Source organism: Fukomys damarensis, unplaced genomic scaffold, assembly GCF_012274545.1.
Source record: "Fukomys damarensis isolate Sample0158 unplaced genomic scaffold, DMR_v1.0_HiC HiC_scaffold_37, whole genome shotgun sequence".
Taxonomy (NCBI): Eukaryota; Metazoa; Chordata; class Mammalia; order Rodentia; family Bathyergidae; genus Fukomys; species Fukomys damarensis.
This window is the reverse complement of record NW_022900949.1, coordinates 14,712,970-14,732,958: the sequence shown is the minus strand read 5'-3', so window position 1 is coordinate 14,732,958 and position 19,989 is coordinate 14,712,970. Positions and strand designations below refer to the sequence as shown.

Below are 19,989 nucleotides of genomic sequence, written 5' to 3'. Positions count from 1 at the left end.
TATATATATATATATATTCACCACAATAAATTATGGTAATGCAAGGAGTTGTTTTTTTAATTAAAAAAGCAGAAACCAAGTAAATAGTACATGTAAACTTCCTTCAAAATACATAAATATACCTAAACTACATAGATAGTTCTTTTCTGATCCATCCAGTCCTCAATATACATTAAGAATTTCTTAATGATTCAGATGAGTGAAATATGTTAGTTAACCATGACAGCTGGTCATTGTTCCTTCGAGGTAATGTTATAGTAAGTGATTAACCTATGTCTACAGCCCTTCCATGGCTACATAAACCTATCTCTGCTTCTTGGATTTGCTGAGGAAGGCTTTTGATTGCACAAGGAATCTCTTGCTTGACATAGTATTCACTGAAATGCTAAACGGGCTGAGCTTCACTGAAATCTTGGTGGGGAGAGACATACTGAGTCTCCATTTCCTTGTTCATGGAGCAGGCAAAATGCTGAGTAACCCAGTGAGTGCTAGTGAGACTAAGGATGGAAGAAAGACTGCCTAATGTATTATTTCATTTCCATGAAGACAAACATGACACATTTGGTGGACAAAGAGGACTTTGATATGCAGTATTCTAGCTAAGTGTACCATGAAGTATTGGTTCTTGGGGACCACATTGAAAAATTATCCATAAAAATTCATTTGCTCTCCTGGGACACTGGGTCTACTTCCCTTCTACATAAATTCCATGGTCCCAGAAAATATGTTCTACTATTTTTTCTAATACTATGAAAGTATTATTAATGTGACTAGGAAAACAAAAATCATCAAAATAATGATGGCAGGTACTATTTTACAAATATTTCAACATGCCAGGTTTTAATTTTTGCATCATGTATAGCTTGCTCCATTTTATCCACAGTCCCGCATTGTTATAGTTTCATAGAAAAGGAGCTCAGCATTTTTGTAGCCTCTACTATGCTTTAATTGAGAAAAATGATACTTTAAAAATATTAATCTGTTTGAAGAATGACATAGCTCATTATAACTGGAGAAAGTATAGCATAAATATGCAATACAAGCAGTCCCTTCTATTCCCTGTCATTGCAGGAAACAACTTTTTGTTCACTATGCTCTTCACATTAGAAATTTGGGCAGCTGACAGTGAAGAATGGTGGGTAGCACCTGCTGTGTCTATTATATGAAGGACTGCAATGCAACACAGGGAAAGAAGAGAGATATGAACATAATTTAGCACATACAGCTATCTTAGTTTTAATTATGTTATAAATATGGGCTAAGTAATTTCATCTCATAAAAGTAATGATGTTTCTATCTCATTAGAGGAGACTGTGGCCTGGGATGGCAATCAGAAAAATGAACACATTTGTTTTGTGTCCCTCTCTGCTTCTCTATGCAGAATGTATGCAATGTCCCAGTCTCTCTGTATTATTCCCTGTTGGAAATGGGGACAATAACTCCCTCTTCCACAATATATGTGCCATGTAGTCTAAGTGTGCAATTTTATAAACACTGGTGCACTGTGGTTTCTTAAAATAAACAATTCACTTATTAAAGATATAGTAGATCTATGAAAAATACAATTAATGGAGCCTGTGATGTTGTAAAACTCTACAGTGTGTCTTAGTGAAGGCAAAGGAATAAGATTTACTCAACTTTCACTTTTTGCTTTTTTGTTATTTGGTTTTTCTTTCTCTATACAGGAAAATTCTTGGCCTGGATTTCTGGAATGAATATTGGAGATTCTGTTAAACAGAAGCATTGTTCCACAATCCAGTGACATAGATGTGAACAAGAGCAAATTTCTCATCTTTAGTTCTATAGGACATTCCTGAAAAGAATAAATGTGCAGACAGGCACGGAATATTTTGAAGTCTCACTGTTTATGGAGACATTTTGAGGTTAACACACAGTTCTAATTTTCTTTTTTTTTTTTTTTTTGGTACCGGGGTTGAATTTTGGTCCTTGCACTTGCAAGGCAGGCTACAGAACCACTGAGCAAAATCCCAGGCCCTAGACAGTTCTTATTTTTATACTTTTGTGACAAACATGGTATAGACTCGGGATAAACTTTAACAAAAGTCACTACACTTGAATTACAAACATACAACTTGAGAAAGAAGATATGGTTTTTCTATGAAATTTTATACTATTCAGCTATAAAGAATGAGAAATTAAATTCATTCACAGGAAAATGGATACATATTGAAGATATACTCCTAAGAGAAATAAATAAGTCACACATGTGTAAATACTGAATAGATTTTTCTGGTATGAAAAAGTATAATAGTACCTAAGATCCTAATGATATAATTGACAATGTGAAGTAGGAAGAAAAGGGCTAAAGGTGTAGGGAAGGTGGGATGGGTAGGGGAAAGGTAATAAGGGAAAATAAAAAAAATAGGAGACAATGAAAAAAATGGAAATGAAGTGTTTGTATTTTTATTGAGTTTATGGGTACATTCTAGGTATACAGTACAGTTACATTCATTACTGGGATCTTGTACCTTTACATGGCAGGTCTTGGCTCTCATTTTCCCCTTGTCCCTATCTTCCCTTCACCCCCTCCTCCCCTCACCATTTACAAACACTTTAAATCAATTATTTTTCATTTTATCACATTTTTTTTCTTTTCCCTTAGTCCTCTTCCCCTACCTTTCCCACTTTCCCTACACCGTTAGCCCTTTTCTTCCTATTTCACATTGTTAATCATCCTATTAGGATCTGTCAGACAGTATAAATAGATCACCCCATACCCATTTATCCTCTATTCAATGCAGTTGTAATAAACTAGAAATCAGCTGAGGTCACAAAGCTGAATGTAGGTGACATTAAACACTGCTCTGTGTCACCAAAACACATAAATAAATAAATTGCTGTTTTACTTCATTTTTCTGAAATATCAGAATATTTTTAAGAAACTCCTGAGGAATATCGTGAAACACCTTCCAGTTTCTTGACTAGGAAGGAAACCATGGAAAAATAAATACCTTCCCTTTCAGATTCTGTGTTATTGGTCTTCTGCAGTTGTTCACCTGAGTGTTTATGAGGTGGCAATTTATAAAACGTATTGAATTACAGAGGATCTTATACTGAAAGTGTTCTAGGGCACTTGGGTTCGATAGAACTGAAAAATACTATATGTTAGAACTGAAGTCTGAATACTTGAATGTGAGTACTTTGTTTTCTCCTTTTCTTCTCATTAAGTTTATTGGTACCTTTTAGGTATACAATACAGTTACATTCATTATTGTTGACAGGTCTTGGTTCTCATTTTTGGTACATTTTTTCCTCATGAGTTTATTGGTACATTTTAGGTATACAATACAGTTACATTCATTATTTTTTTGAGTTTATTGGTACATTCTAGGTATACATTACCATTACATTCATTACTGGGATCTTGTACCTTTACATGACATGTCTTGGTTCTCATTTATCTCCATGTCCCTGTCCTCCATTGATTATTGAGATCTTGTACCTTTACATGACATATCTTGGTTCTCATTTTTCCCCATGTCCCCTCCCTCCCTTCAAGTATTTTGAAGTCTAAATATATTCAAAATGTTGGGAGGCTCCTTTTTACAAATGTCTTTCTTTTTCAAAAAGCATCAAAACAATACAAAACCACAAACTCTTATGTGAGTCTCAGAATTGTATCTCATGTGCCTTTTGGAGAATCCAGTAATGCAACTCTTTGTATTTTTACTATTTCTATACATACATCTGGTCATGAGGCTCATGAACACTTCTCATCCTGGCCATAGGCTCTGGCTTCCAACTCTATAGCCCATGTTCCCTTTCCTGTTCATCCACTCCTCAGCTGAGGTCTGTGTCTTTTTTACCATTATCGTGAAAGTAACTGTGGACTTCCAGATTCACTGTGGAGTCATTTATTTTATGGTTTGCCTGACACAGATGCATTGTTTTATCACTTTTTGATGTATGAATGGCATGCATGTGATGGTCATGGCCCTTGACAAGTTTGTGACCATTTGTTACACCCTGCATTACATTTTCAAAGTGAAAATTTTTCCTGAATTGACTTTTAGTTTGAGTTAATTTTTATTAACTTTGAGAGTCCAAGCTGCACAATCAATCTGTCTTAAAATTTCCCTATTTGAAAGATGTGTAGCCATCTGTAAGTGCTACAGATCCCAGTAAGAAGGCTCTATGGACAGGTACCATCCAGGGCCTTGGACAGAGAAGAGCTACAGAAGCACACAAGCAACAGCCAGAGGCCCTTCCTGATACTATCTCAAGTGAGCACAGGCTCCTACCAAAAGCCTGTTGGGACAACAGGGCAGTGCAGGGATCCAGAGGCAACCATTCTAAACCCAGAAATTGCCACAGTGGTGTGTAGTAGAGAAAGGGCCTCTTGGTGGCTTGCTGAGAATTAAAGGCCACTAGGTGAGCAAAAATCACCTCAACAAAGGTGCAATAGGCTGTATCTGTTGAACTGAGAAGACACATAAACAAATCTCAAAAACGGACTTCCAGATCACCTAAGGCAATCACACAGGGAAATGAGATAGAACAATCTGATACTCAACCACCTGGACTCCTTGAACTGGCAACAAAAGAGAATCTGAAAAAAATGAAATCCGAAATAATCTTTCCGATAATGGTACAAATTGTGTCCATAGTCCAAAACATGTTTAATTACGCAAGAGAAGACACACATAAAAAAGTACAGGAGCCAAAGAACATGATGGAACCCCAGAGTAAAAAAACAAATGGGATCCATAAAGTAGATGCAAACAGCTATCCAGCAAATCAAACATCCCACTGACAGTTTACCTAGCAGAATGAGCCAATGTGAGTACAGAATATAATGTATAGAAGAAATGATTGAAATTAGTGGTCAGAAAAAGAAAAATGTCTTAAAAAGTAATGGACCATAAGGAATACATCCAGCAGCTGCTAGATGATGCAAAGAAGAATAATATAATACTCATCAGAGTCAAAGACATAGGAGAGTACACAAATGATATTTTTTAAAAAAAACTGTCCACAGAAATAATGACAGAAAATTCCCTAAGCAGGGAAAAAATTTGATATACAGATATTTGAGTCATATAGGACTCCAGCAAGCCATGGTTTAAAAAAAAATCTTCACATACACATACAACAGTCAAGATTCGAGAAACCCAACAAAGGAACAAAATTTTATAAGCAGTTAGAGAAAGAAAGAAATAACATGCAAAGAAAGTCCATCAGAATCACAGCAGACTTCTCAACACAAACTCTTAAGTCAAGAAAGCCTGGTGTGAAGTATTTGAAGATCTAAAGAAAGCAAACTCCAATTCAGATTGATTTACCTTGCAAAAATCTTTCAAAATTGATGGAGAAATAAGATACTTCATGAAAACAAAATGCCTGAGTAACTTTATGACTAAAAACCTACACTTAAAAAATTTTTAAATGATATCTTAGGAAAAGACAATGAGGACCAAACCCCAGCAGAATGAATCCATCACAAAGGAGAAAAGATTGAACCCAACAGGGTAAAATCCAACAAAAAGTAAAAGCTGTGACAAAGATAAGTCAGTACATATTAGTTATAACCATCAAAGTTAATGATTTCAAAGCTGGGCGTGGTGGTGCATGCCTATAATCACAGCACTCAGGAAGCTGAAGCAGGAGGATCGCTGGGAGTTTGAGACCACCCTGAGCTACATAGTGAGTTCCAGGCCAGTCTCAACCACACAGTGAGACCCTGTCTCAAAAAAATCAAAAAGAAAAAAAAAGGAAAAAAAGTTAATGGTTTCATTTCATCAATCAAAAGAAATAGATCCGCAGATTGGGTCAAGACACAAGATCCACCAGTATGCTATACACAAGAAACACACTTAATTCAAAAATAAATTTATAGACTGAAAGTTAAAGCGTGGAAAATAATATTCCATGTGACAGAAACCTGAGGAAAAGCAGGAGTAGCTATCCTCATTGCAAGTTGGATTTCAAACTAATGCTAATTAAGGACACTATATCCTTGTAGAGGGAACAACCCAAGAGGAAAAGATGACAATAATAAACATATACATGTGCCAAATACTAATGCAACTTACTATATAAAACAAGTATTAATGGAAATAAAAAATCAAATAAGCACTAGTATGCTAGTAGTGAAAAAACTAAATGGTTATGTCTTTCACTGGTCATGTATATTTGATTTATTTTTCTTTCTCCAGGATAATTTTATCTTATTATTTACTTCATTCTGACAACTCCATATTCAGGTGGGAAGTATAAATCTTGTCTACTTACAGGTCACACCTGTCAGTAGTTTTCTCATTTTATGTAACAGGCATTGCAGGGTAGCTTGTCTAATATCTGTCATAATTATCAAGAAAGTGTTTTGTTGGCCTCAGTTATTACAAGGTGATCATCCCTATGCTGAATCCTTTACCTATACCATGAGAAACAAGAAAATTAAACATTCCCAAGAGAATTACAATAGTCTTACAGCAGAACAGTCTAAATTCAGGCCTAAGACAATGAGTTTAAATGTAGGGTCATATGAGAAATCCAAAATATTAATGACTCAAAGAGCAAATTAAAAGAGATGATAGAAAGAAAGGAAGTGGACTTTGTGACTATGGGAAGGAGGCCTGGGAATGGCAGGAAAGGGGATGATCAGCGGGGGAAGGGTAATTAAAATCAGTTAAATGTGACAGACATGTGCCAATTTTCAAAAGTGAAGATAAATTTTATATTTTGCAAACATATAAAAAACAAAAAGTGAAAAAAAGCTAAACTTAGAGAATTCTATATCCTGCATTCTCAGTTACATTATTTGGAAATAGAATGGTTTTAGTAAGTGAAGATGGAGGAATAACCTTTGGATGCATTGTTTTGTCATAATGAAGGCACACATGATAGTCAGGAAATATATTAATGTGCATTTTAGCAACCATCAATGTCAAAAAAAGAAGTAATTTTAGTGTGTTTTTAATTCATACTCATAAAGCTGGAAAGTGTCTAAGAATATAACTCAGGCATCAAAAACCTAGTTTTGAAACCAAAATATTTTAATTAGCTAGAAGAAATATGGGAAAACTATTGAATCTGTAGGCAGTGGCAGAAACTTCCTGATTAGCACTCCAGTGGTTTGAGTAATAACATTGAAGAACAACAAATGTGACTACATCAAACTTGAAAGCTGTGCACAGCAAAAGAAACAACAGAGTGAAGAGGTAATGTACAGAGTGGGAGAAAATTTTGCTAGCTTGTCTTCTGCTAGAGCATTCATATCTAACATATAAGAGGAACTAAAAAAAATAACTTCAAGATAAAAAATACATACTCAGTCAGCAAATTGGCAGATGAAGAGACACTTTCAAAAGAAGTACAAATGTCCAATTATATGAAAAAAAATCATAGCCATTAGTGAAATGCAAATGATAACAACATTGAAATTACATCACACCCCAGTTAGAATACAAAAAAAAAAACATTGAATGCTGGTCAGGATGTGGGAAAAAGGAAACCTTGCACCCTGTTGGTGAGAATGTAAAGCAGTGCAGTCATTAAGGAGACTGGTATAGACATCACCGTAAAAATTTAAACTAAACATATGCTTGATCCAACTATACATTACCCTTTGGTATATTAAAGTCAGCGTACCATAGTGACAGATGCGATGCCATGGTCAGTGCTGCATTATTCACAATGACTAAGCTGTGGGGCCAGCTTAGGTACACATCAACACATGAATGATTAAGGAAAACAGTGTCCAACAGATGAATGGTGAAATGAACAATGGTACATTACTCAGTCATAAAGTAGAACAGAAGCATATTTGGAGGGAAATGGATGGAAAAAGAGGCCATAATATTGAGTACAACAGGCTAGGCTCATAAAATTAAATATCATATGCTTTTCTCTTATATGTTTAGCTAAAAATAAAGCTAATGTAAAGGAGTGATGACAGTATAATGAAACATAGATTTTGGAAATGAAGGGACATAGGGGAAAGGTGGAAAGAAGAACAAGGAGGCCAAAATGAAAATGGGAAAATAATAGTAAAAATATGTCAATGACTATGTACCAGCATACCATATTATGACTACCCAGCAGTATCTCATTATTCTGTATGGAGGGAGGGTGTGGAGCAAAGGGAAATGAAATGGTCCAGATTCCATATGTATATGTACTGATACAATGAGATAAATTAAATTAGTATGTACAAAGTACAAAGTATTAAAAAATACACCTTAGATGCATCAGTGGTTCAGACCGTGGACTTCCTCTTAAATCTTTCAGATCATTGGGAAATAATGAATAAGATTACTACATCTGACCCAGAATTTAAGTATGTCATTTTGAATCCTGTCACATATGTGCTTTCATTGTAAGGAAATAATGCATCCAAAAGTTGTTCCTCCATCCTTAATCTCCATCTGCACTTACTGGGCTAATTTGTGTATCTACTGTGTTATGAACAAGAAAATGAATAACTAATGTCTCTCCCCCACCTCAAGTTATTCAATGACTTACAGGCACTGTCTGTAAGATAGATGGAAATATTATTGGAGACAGTTAAGATAGTTAAAAAATATTACAAAGCAATTAGGCAAGGCAAGGAACTAATCACAGAACACAATTGAGGCACACTTGCTAAAAGGTCAGGATTCAAAAAGGAAAAACTAAGACACCCACATACTTCCTAGGGATAAACAGCAGTAATTGCTGGTCTAAATACACATCAAACACCTTAATTGTAGATCACCCAAGAGAGTATTTCCTTTCTACAAAATCATTATTCATTCACTACATGCTTTCTAAATGACTTATTCTCCACTTGATCCCCATTTAATCAGTCTTACCTAAGCAACAATACTTATAATTTTATTGGTTGATCATAATTTTTCCTTAACACATACCCACCTAGCAATTTTCCAGTTGGGTCTAATTACTGGACTATAGTTTTGTCCCACCTTCAACTCACCTCACCTCATGGCTTTGATTAATGAAACACTTAAGAAACACAGTGAGTGGACAATCCACTTTCAGGTCCTAGTTCTTTCTCTCTTACACAGAAGCCATCTTTCTTGCAATAAATTGTTCTCACTCTTAACCTCCATTGTTAGTAGAATTCATTCTTTAACTTTAGGGAACAGAAACACAGCATTTCAAATATCTAATTATAATATTTCCTTTAAATTATTTGAATTACTTGGAGGTCTTATATTATACATAGATCTTATGCCCTATATCAATTTCTTGTCATATAGATGTATCATTAAATATTGAACTTCAAGAGGGGGAGATACAACTATGGATCTTAGTAGATTGGTGCTAAAAATGATAAAACTGTAGATATTGGCTCATTATTCTAGATCAACTTGAAGGATCAATGCACAGAACTCATTGATAGCCAAAACATTCCATGCTATCTGAATCATTATGAACTTCTTAATTTAGGAAGATGAGAGGGTGGGTATTCACCTGGTTTTCATCTCTTGTTCTATTCAGGAGGAATCTGCCTGTGTGGTATTCACTTGACATTTTTATTTGCTTCTTAAAAAATAAGATAAAGCTACTTTTGCTTCATTATTTATTGTGATAAAATATAAGTAATGAAAGGTAAGATAACTGTTTTTCATTGCCAATTGAATAGTTTAATGGTACTTACATCAATAACCAAACATTTTCAAGTCCCAAACTGAAACTTAGTATTCATTTTTTTTGTACTACCAATTAAATTCAGGACCTTGGCTTGCCAGGCAGGAGTGGTACCACTGAGCTACAACCTCAAACCCTAATACTCTGTGTTTTTCCTACTTCAAACCATTTTAAAATTCCCTTCTTCGATTAACTATAATACAAAATTAAAATCCTCAAACTACAAATGCAAAATGACAGGAGGCAGAACTTAAAAGACTATATATTTAAAACTTATAGAGTTTTTCTGTGGGGGTCTTCAATATAGAATATCATATTATCAGCAAATAATGACAGTTTAATTTCTCCCTTTCCTATCTTTATTGCTTTAATTTCTTTCTCATGTCTAATTCCTGTGGCTAATGTTTCCAGAAGTATATTGAAGAGGAGTGGTGATAGTGGGAATCCTTGTCTTGTTCCTGATTTTAACATGAAGGTTTTCACTTTTTGGCCATTTAGTATGATGTTGAGATGTAGGCCATGTATTCCAATTTTTGCAGGGTTTCTATCATGAATGGGTGTTGAATTTTGTCAAATGCTTTCTCTGAATCTATTGAGAGGATCATAAGGTTTTTGTTCTTGACTCTATTAATAGAGTGCATTATATTTGTTAATTTATGCATGTTGAACCATCCTTACATCTCTGGAATAAGTCCAACTTGGTCAGGGTGTATGACCTTGATGACTCTCTGTATTTTGTTTGCCAGTATTTTATTAAGGATTTTTGCATCTATATTCATTAAGGAGATCAGCTTGTAGTTCTCTTTTGAAATTGGGTCTTTGCCTGGTTTGGGAATCAAAGTAATATTTGATTCTTGGAATGTATTTGGAAGTTTTGCTTCCTTTTCAATTTCATTGAAAAGTTTAATGAGTAATAGCAGTAGTTCTTCACTAAATATCTTGTAAAATTCAGTGGTGAATGCACCAGGGTTTTTCCTTGTTGGTAAACCTTTAATTACATTTTTAATTTTACTGATTGTAATTGGGGTGTTTAGAATTATTTTATTTTCTTCATTTAACTTTGGTCATCAACTTTTAATTACATTTTTAATTCTACTGATTGTAATTGGGGTGTTTAGAATTATTTTATTTTCTTCATTTCCAGAAGTATCTAGAAATCTGTCCATTTCTTCTGTGCTTTCCATTTTATTAGAGTACAGATTCTCAAAGTAGGTGCTGACTATCCTCTGGATTTCTGTTAGATCTGTTGTGACTTCACCCTTTTCATTCCTAATTGCAGGGATCTGAGCCTTTTGTTTCCTGTGTTTGACAAGGTTAGCTAAGGGTTTATCAATTTTATTTATTCTTTCAAAAAACCAAGTCTTCAATTCATTGATTTTTTTGTATTGTTTTCTTAGTTTCCATTGCATTGATTTCTGCTCTAATCTTTATAATTTCCTCTCTTGTATGAGCTGTGGGATTTTCTCACTATTCTTTTTCTAGGTGTCTAAGATCATTAGGTTGTTTATTTGAGCTCACTCTGTTTTCCTAGTGTGGGCATTCAATGCTATGAATTTTCCACATAGAACTGCTTTCATTGTGTACCATAGATTTCTGCATGTTGTATTGGCATTATCATTTATTTGTAAAAACTGTCTAATTTCTTCTTTAATTTTCTCTGTGACCCATTGATTGTTCAGGAGAGTTTTGTTTAATTTCCATGTGTTTGTGAAGTTCCTACAGTTTCTTACACTACCGATCTCCAGCTTGATTGCACTGTGATCTGATAATATTCAGAGGATAACTTCGATTTCTTTGCATTTATTCAAACCTGTTCTATGAGCTAGTATGTGTTCTATCTTGGAGAAAGACCCATGTGTGGCAGAAAAGAATGCATGTCCTGATTTTGTGGGTTGGAACATTCTATAGGTGTCTATCAAGTCCATGTGTTCAAAAGCTTGGTTTAGTTCTAGTATTTTTGTTGTTGATTTTTTACCTAATTGATCTATCTATTTGTGATAGTGGGGTATTTAGGTCCCTCACTACAATTGTATTAGTGCTTACTTGGTTTTTCATGTTACTTAATATTTGTTTTATATAGTTGGGGCCTTAATATTTGGTGCATATATCTTTATGATTGTCATCTTTCCTCTTGAATTGTTCCCTTTACAAGGTTGTAGTGGCCTTCTTAGTCTGCTTAATCAGTTGTGGTTTGAAATTTACTTTGTCTGCAAATAAAATAGGTATCCCTGCTTTTTTTCTGGTCTCCTGTTGCATGAAGAACTGTTTTACATCTTTCACCCTCAGGCTATGGGCTTCTTTATGAATTAGGCGTGTTTTTTTTTGTATACAACATGTTGTTGGGTTTTGCTTTTTAATCCACTCTATCAGTCTATTTCTGCTGATTGATGAATTGAGGCCATTAACATCGATGGTTATAACTGAAAGGTACTGATTTTTTATTGTCATATTATTGTCACTTTGTTGACTCTTTTTACTTTTTCACCCTCCTCTTTTAGTTTCTTGCATTTCCTATTTGATTTGGTCTGTTGGGCCTCATGGTGTTGTGACCTTCATTGTCTTTTTCTAAGATATTGTTTAGAATTCCTTGTAGTGCTGGTTTGGTATTCATGAAATTTCTCAGGTGTTCTTTTTCCTGAAAATATCTTATTTCCCCATCCTTTTGGAAGGATACATTAGTCTAGTTTGGAGTTCATTTTATTTTAGTACTTGAAATACCTCACTCCAGGTTCTCCTTGAGCTGAGGGTTTGTGTTGAAAAGTCTACTGTGATTCTGATGGGCTTTCCTTTGCATGTGATTTGTTTCTTTTCTCTTACTGCTTGTAGTATTTTGTTCTTTGGTTGGGTTTCTTGGATCTTGATTATTATATGTCTAGGTGTAGATTATTTTTTTATTCTGATTAGTTGGTGTCCTATATGCCTCACTTATCTGAATGTAAAATTCTTCCCCTCTGTTTGGGAAGTTTTCTGTCTTTAATTCTGTGAACAGCTTTTTTAGGTCATTTGTATTTTCTTCTGCTACTTCATGGATTCCTATCAGTCTTATGTTATTCTTCTTTGCATCATCTAGGAGTGGTTGGATCAATTTCTCATGATCCCTTTGTGTCTTGCTTAAGTGTTTTCTCATTTTTGTTTTTGTTGTTAGGCTGTTCTTGGTTTAATTCCTGGGTTATAATTTAAATTTTCCTGATTTATTTGTGCTTTAGCTATTGAGTCTCTAATAACTCATAGACATTCTCATTTTCATAACATCAGAAAAGAAAACTCATTAAATTAATCACAACCCTTTAGCCCAATTGTTACAATCAGCAACACAATAGTATCATGCACAACTTACAAATTGACTATCTGTGGTAGTCATTAAGCTATTAAATTTAAACCATTTGAACTGAAAAAATTATGGAGAAGCCCAAAATATGTTTGCAGTGAATAAACTCTTCAATATCAGTTATTTACCATTTAGGATGGGGATTTAGACAGAGTTAGGATGAGAGGAGTAGATAGGTAAAAGAATTGGAGATGGTTTCTAATGAAGCCAGAGGACACAGGATAAGCACACAAACTTTAGAAAACTGTTGAAGACAAGAGGCAAACAGAGTGCAAGAATAAGGACAAGAATATAACAACTTAACAATAATAGGATCTCAGTTTCCTTTGAAATGATTGACCCTTGAGTGAAGCAAAAAGAGAGAAGGAAAGAAAATAAATGAGAAAAAAGATAAAAGTAGAAATGTGAATTAGGTCAGGAACAGGAACAGAAAGGGAGATGAAGAATAACATGTGGGAGCAAGAGACTGTTGGAATAAGAAGACAGAAAAAAGAAAGAATTTGCAGTGGAATGAAGAAAAGAAAGAAGAAAGAATTTGAAGGTCCTCTTTCTTTTCTTTCTTTCTTTTTCTTTTTGGTTTTTGGGGACAGGGCTCATTATGTAGTTGAGACTGACCTGGAACTCATTATGTAGCCCAGGCTGGTCTCAAACTCACAGCAATCCTCCTGCCTCAGCCTTCCAAGTGCTGGGATTATAGGCATGCACCACCATGCCCGACTTGAAGGGCCTCTTTCAAACTGTATCTCTGCTGTTATAATATACAATGTGCACAGCCACGTGCAGAACTAAGTCTTTTAATCTCTGCTAACCAGTGGTTGACCGCTGAGATTCAGGCTGAATTCAGGCTGCAAGGCCCGAATTGAGATCTCTCACCTCATGTACGGTTGAACTCAGCAAGGTTATACCACAAAGTTCTAGCCATGTGTGGTGTTGCATGCCTGTAATTGCAGCACTCAGAGTAGCTACCTATAGTAGGTGCCACTGTAGTTTGTATTTAGCATGGGGATTGCAGAGCAACCAGGACACTGGACTCTAATGTACTTCAGAAAAGACACAGGGAGCAGCTGTGTTTGTCCTCCTGGTAGGAGGTCTTTCTAGCTGCACGTGGAGATTTCCCCTTTTGAAATGTGCACAAGAAGACATTGTGACTTTCATTTGCTATTTTTCCTCAGCACTTAAGTAAGCACTGTTGGCAAAGAAGCCTTTCTTCTGGGCCTAGCACCCTGGGAATTAGTGCAATTATCCTTCCAGTCATAACTGACCTTCTGTCCTTCCTGAAGAGGAGGGAGACAGGCCAGAAAGAGGACAGAATGGCCAGCATTGATTCAGGGAATGAGACCACAAGGCCACCATTTTGAAATATTTGCACTTCTTTTCGAGAGCTTTTATATATGGTGTGTGCATTATAAAGCTGATTGAAACATTTAATAATGATTTATAAAATATTTAAAACTTCTCAGAATAATAGAAATATTTATATTTCTCACTGTGCTAAGATAATATATATATGTATGTATGTATATGTATGTGTATATGTATGTGTATATGTATGTGTGTGTGTGTATTTATATATATATACCTAAATGTACCACTTTGAAATGAAGTGTGGTTTGACTAAATCCAGTGCTATTTTCTTTCATTTTTTTCACTTTATTTATTTTTTCTTTATCTCTCATTGAGTATATTGGTACATTTTAGGTATACAGTATAGTTACATTCATCATTGGGGTCTAGTACCTTTACATGACTGGTCTTGGTTCTCATTTTTTACCCTTGTCCCTGACCTCCCTTCACCCCCTCCTATCCTTCCCATTTATAAACACTTTGTTTCCATTTTTTCATTTTCTCGATTTTTTTCTTTTCCTTTATTACATTTCCCCTACCCTTCCCAATTTCCCAAAACCTTTAGCCCTTTTCTTCCTATTTCGCATTGTTAATTATATCATTAGGACATTATGTGCTGTTATAGTTTTCCACATCAGAGAAACTGTTGGGTATTTACACATGTGAGACTTATTTATTTAATTTAGGAGTCTATCCTCAAAATGTATCCAGTTTCCTATGGATGATTAATTTATCATTCTTTATGGCTGAGTAATATTTCATTTTATAGAAAAAAAAACCCACATCTTCTTTATCCTGTCTCCAACTGATGGGCAAACAGTCTGTTTCCAAGTTTTAGTTGATACAAACTGTGCCACTATAAACATGGTGTGCATATATCACTGTGTCATGATTCTTTTAATTCTTTTGGAAAGATACCAAACAGAGGGATGGCTGGATGAAATGGAACCTCTAGTTCCAGCTTTTTGAGGTATCTAAATATTGATTTCCATAGTCGTTGCACCAGTTTGCACTCCCAGCAACAATGGAGAAGGGTTCCTTTGTTCCCACAACACTGCCAACATTTGTTATTGGTTGTTTTCTTGACAGCAGCCATTCTTTGTGGGGTGAGGTGGAATATCATTGCTGTTTTCATCTGCATCTCTCAAATTTCCAGTGATGTGGAACATTTTTTCATATATTTCCTTGCTTCTTTTGCTTCATTGTCTGAGAAATTTTTGTTCATTTCAGATGGCCATTTTTAAATTGGGTTTTTATATTTGGGGGGCTGATTGTTTTGAATTCTTTATATATTCTAGATAAGAGTCCTTTGTTAGAGGATCAACTGGTAAAATATTTTCCCACATTATCGGTTGTCTTTTATTTCCATTAATTGTTTCTTTTGCAGTGCAGAAGCTTTTTAATAAGATGAGATCACAGTTGTTTCTTTCTGCGAATTCCCGTGCTACTGAGGATCTGTTCATAAAGTCTTTTCTTATGCCAATGTCTTCAAGAGTTCTGCCTAACATATCTTCCAGCAATTTTAGTGAATCTTTTTGAATATTTAGCTCTTTAATCCACTTGGATTTTACTTTAGTGCATGGTGAAAGATAAGGGTCTAGTTTTAATCTTTGGCAGGTTGAAATCCAGTTTTTCAACACCATTTATTAAAGAAGGCATCATTCCTCCAGTGAAGATGGTCAGCTCCTTTGTCAAAGATGAGGCAGCCAAGTACATTTGGAGTTGTTTTTGTATCTTCCAATCTGTTCCACTGATCCTCAGGCCTTTGCCAGTTCAATGCCTTTTTTATTCAATGCTATTTTTGTATAACCATCATTTATCTGTCTACAGAAACTTTTACAACTTCCCAAATGAATTTTGCACTGATATTAAACCATAAATTTCACCATTCTCGGAATCAGACACAATTCTTCTATGAACATTATATAAAAGTAAATAAATCAAACTTTTGAAGTAATATAATCAGGCAGGGAATGTTTACATGGAGTTTTGTGTGGTCAGTTCAGCTACATTTCTACATTTCAAATGAACCACAAACATCCAGGTATTAGATTCGCCAACTATAAAGCCTCCTGAAGGCACTGCCAATGTCTCTGCTCCTCAAGCTGTAGATGAAGGGATTTAGCATAGGTGTGACCACAGTGCACATCAACGAAGCCACCATGCCATTCCTGGGGGAATATGAAACATCTGAACCGAGATAGACTCCAATGCTGGTTCCATAAAATAAGCAAACAACTAATACATGAGAACTACAAGTAGAAAAGGCTTTGTACCTCCCACCTGATGCATGGATTTTGAGAATGGAAGAAACAATTTTATAGTAAGAGAAAAAGATCCCTAACATGGGAATAAAGCCAAATATGGCACCAACAAAATATATGACCATGGTTTTGAACAAGGTATCAGAACATGAAAGACTAAAGACTTGAGAAGGATAACAGAATAAATTAGCAATTTCCACATCTTTGAAGCAGGTAAATTGCAAGGCAACCAAATTGTGCAGCTGGGAGTCCAAAAGGCTCACAAAGACAGAAAGCAAAAGTAATAAGACACAGAGGCGAGCATTCATAATGACTGAGTAGTGCAGGGGTTGGTAGATGGCCACAAACCGGTCATAGGCCATCACAGTCAGAAGCACATCCTCCATACTTGCAAAAAAGGCTAAAAGAGACATTTGTGTGAGGCAGCCATAATAGGAGATGACTGTGCTCTGAATTGAGATGTCTACAATCATCTTTGGGACTGTGGTTGAAATGAAACAGATGTCAATCAAGGCCAGGTTGGAGAGGAAGAAGTACATGGGGGTGTGGAGGTGGGAGTCAGAGTTGACAACGAGGATGATGAGCAGGTTCCCAAGCACTGTGACCAGGTACATGGACAGGAATTGCCCCAAGAGGATAGGCTGCAGGTCTGGATCCTCTGAGAAAGTCATAAGATGGAATTCTGAGACACATGTGAGATTATACGTTCTGATAGTGCTTGAACACCTTTTCAAAAATAAAATTCAGTAGGAAAAGGAAACGAATAAGTAGTGCAAAAGACTCAATATGTTAGGAATCAAGTATTCTTAGGCAAAGTATTCCCATTTGAAGTCCACAAACCTCAATGATGCCAATTGATGGTGATAAACCTGATCCTCATGAGCTCTTTCATTATCAGGTTATTTGTTTCCCATGTCCTTCTTTACACTACTAATTTACAGACATTGTAGTGGCAATGTTAGAACATTCGAGTTCACAACTCTATGACCACAGTACTATACAGCCAACTCTTTTCAAAAAAATACTATATTGCTCTATTGGAAGAAAATTAACAAGCATTTAATATACCTTATTTTGTTCTCCAAATGCTACAAATTCTCTTAATTATGTTGTCTATAACTAGTGTAATATATAAGACTGCATTATCTGAACAGTAAAGTTAATTGTTCATTACAAAAATATATAGTATTGAGCCAGTTATCTCGCAGAAATTTTGCATCCTCTGGGGGGTTTTCTTATTTCCATTTTGCAAAGATATAAATGCTCACATAGATTTTGTTATGTATAAATTACTTAATATGACTCTCCCATATTTGTCTAAAGTTTATATATCATCATATGAAGCAAATTCAATTACACACATGATTTAATGACATAATGAGGAATATTTCCTTATTGAATACTGTACCTGTTAATGATTAGAAATAATAAGTGATAAGAATGACTGGCATTTTTCATTTTAAATTTTATATAGGTTTATTTTAATTAGTCCATACAATGTCACTATAAGATAGCTCTTTGCTCCTTTTTTGGATGGTTTTGTAAAGTAGCATCATTTCTCTTATAATTATAATTACTCTATCTCCAGTGGAAAACCTGAGAAACAAGGAAAGTCCCAAAGCCATGGATGATTTCAAAGTTTTTAAATTCTTATCTACAAATTTTCCACAGCAATATGCTCTAGTACATGATTAGAATTTCTCCTATTTTAGGTACTAAAAATTGCATACTTTATTTGATCAGGCAACATTATAATTCAATTGAGAAAAATGAAAAATGGAAGTATATAAAATAATGTTGACACACCTGAAAATTTATGTAAAAAAGAATTACATCAAATGCTGTAAACACAGCTGTAAATAATGTAATTCCCCATCATATTTAAAATGAGTACAACAATCACCTGACTTTTATGGTTGCTGTATGAAAGTGTTTAAAAATTAACTTACATCACTCATGATTAACACCTACTTGTAGATAGATAATAGATATTTTAAATTATTAAGACTCCCTAGACTCATAAAAATAATTTTAAGCACATTAACAATATGTTGAGCTTTTAAATACTTCCTTATATCTGAGTCAACAACTGTTACCTTAGAATATTTGTTTGATTTCATAAAATGCTCCCTTCATATGAGCTCTCCATGTATTATTAGCCTATAAATATTTACTGAGGCTTACATCACAACTGATATTTTTAGAGACCTGGACTGTTACCTATGAAATGTGAACTGTTCCTATCTGTCTACAATTCCACTCTCTTACTCTCCTGTCCTCAAACGAATGTGTTATGAATTTCATGCAGCAATCTTCCTGTTACAATTTTGAGGTAAGAACTGAGTTATGAATTCAGAATTTTCTTAAAAGGTTATCTAAAATTTCCTGAAACATATGTGAGTTTTATACAACGCAAACCCATTTTCCCTGGGAGTGGGCTAAATACACAAGCGACTCTAATTTTCCTTTAACTAATGCAAAACTTTAAGAGGAGAACCTTCATTTAACATCTAAGTTCATTATTATTATTATTATTATTATTATTATTAGTAGTAGTAGTAGTAGTGTTAGTATTCAAAATTCTTGTGCCTCTCTGTCACACAACTGCAAACCGATGTAAAACATATTGGTGTGAGATCATTCTCTGGTTTCTTATAAATACTGTATGTAAAATTTTACACATTCCTCCTACCAGAAGTCAGTCATGATTTTGTATACACTTTTATTCTTTGAGAAATCCCTTCAAAACACCCAGTCTGCACAGTCATGATCTCATTATGATAAGACTCAAAGAAATTTCAGCACCTTATTGGAAAAAAAATTACATTTTGCTCCAGTGGAGGAGGCTGTTTCTTGGGAAGCAAGCTTGGAGATGAACATTAGTGATGTGTCACTAACCTGCAACTACATGTGTGTGAGAATCTCTGCTCTTCTCTGTTTTCATACTGCTTGTTGAAAATAAGGAGAAGAACCTTCATCTCCATATGTATGGCCACTAGAGGAATTTTGGAACTTAGTATGAAGTCACTGTGAGTTTTTTTTCAATTGAGTTTATTGGTACATTTTAGGTATACAGTACAGTTACATTCATTATTTGGATCTTGTACCTCGACACGACAAGTCTTGGTTTTCATTATTTCCCTTTGTCCCTGCCCTCCCTTCACCCCCTCCTATCCTCCCTATTTACTAACACTTTATTTCCATCTTTTCATTTTCTCACATTTTTTCTTTTCCCTTATTACCCTTCCCCTACGCATCTCACCTCCCCTACACCTTTAGCCCTTTTCTTCCCATTTCACAATGTCAGTTATCTCATTAGGATCTCAAGTACTATTACAGTTTACTCACACCAGAGAAACTATTCAGTATTTACAAATGTGGGACTTACTTATTTCACTCAGGAGTATATCCTCAATATGTACCCATTTTCCTATGAATGAA

General features: G+C 34.9%; 1 protein-coding gene across 1 annotated transcript; it reads right to left on the bottom strand.

Moving 5' to 3' along the window:
- Positions 1–16,331: 16,331 nt before the first annotated feature.
- Positions 16,332–17,247, bottom strand: LOC104867616 (olfactory receptor 7E24; the record flags this gene model as incomplete). The annotated part of the gene is given in 2 exon segments (XM_010632024.2): positions 16,332–17,187; positions 17,189–17,247. Coding segments are annotated over 2 exon segments (915 nt in total), but the record flags the coding sequence as incomplete, so codon positions are not given.
- Between the last annotated feature and the right edge of the window lie 2,742 nt (positions 17,248–19,989).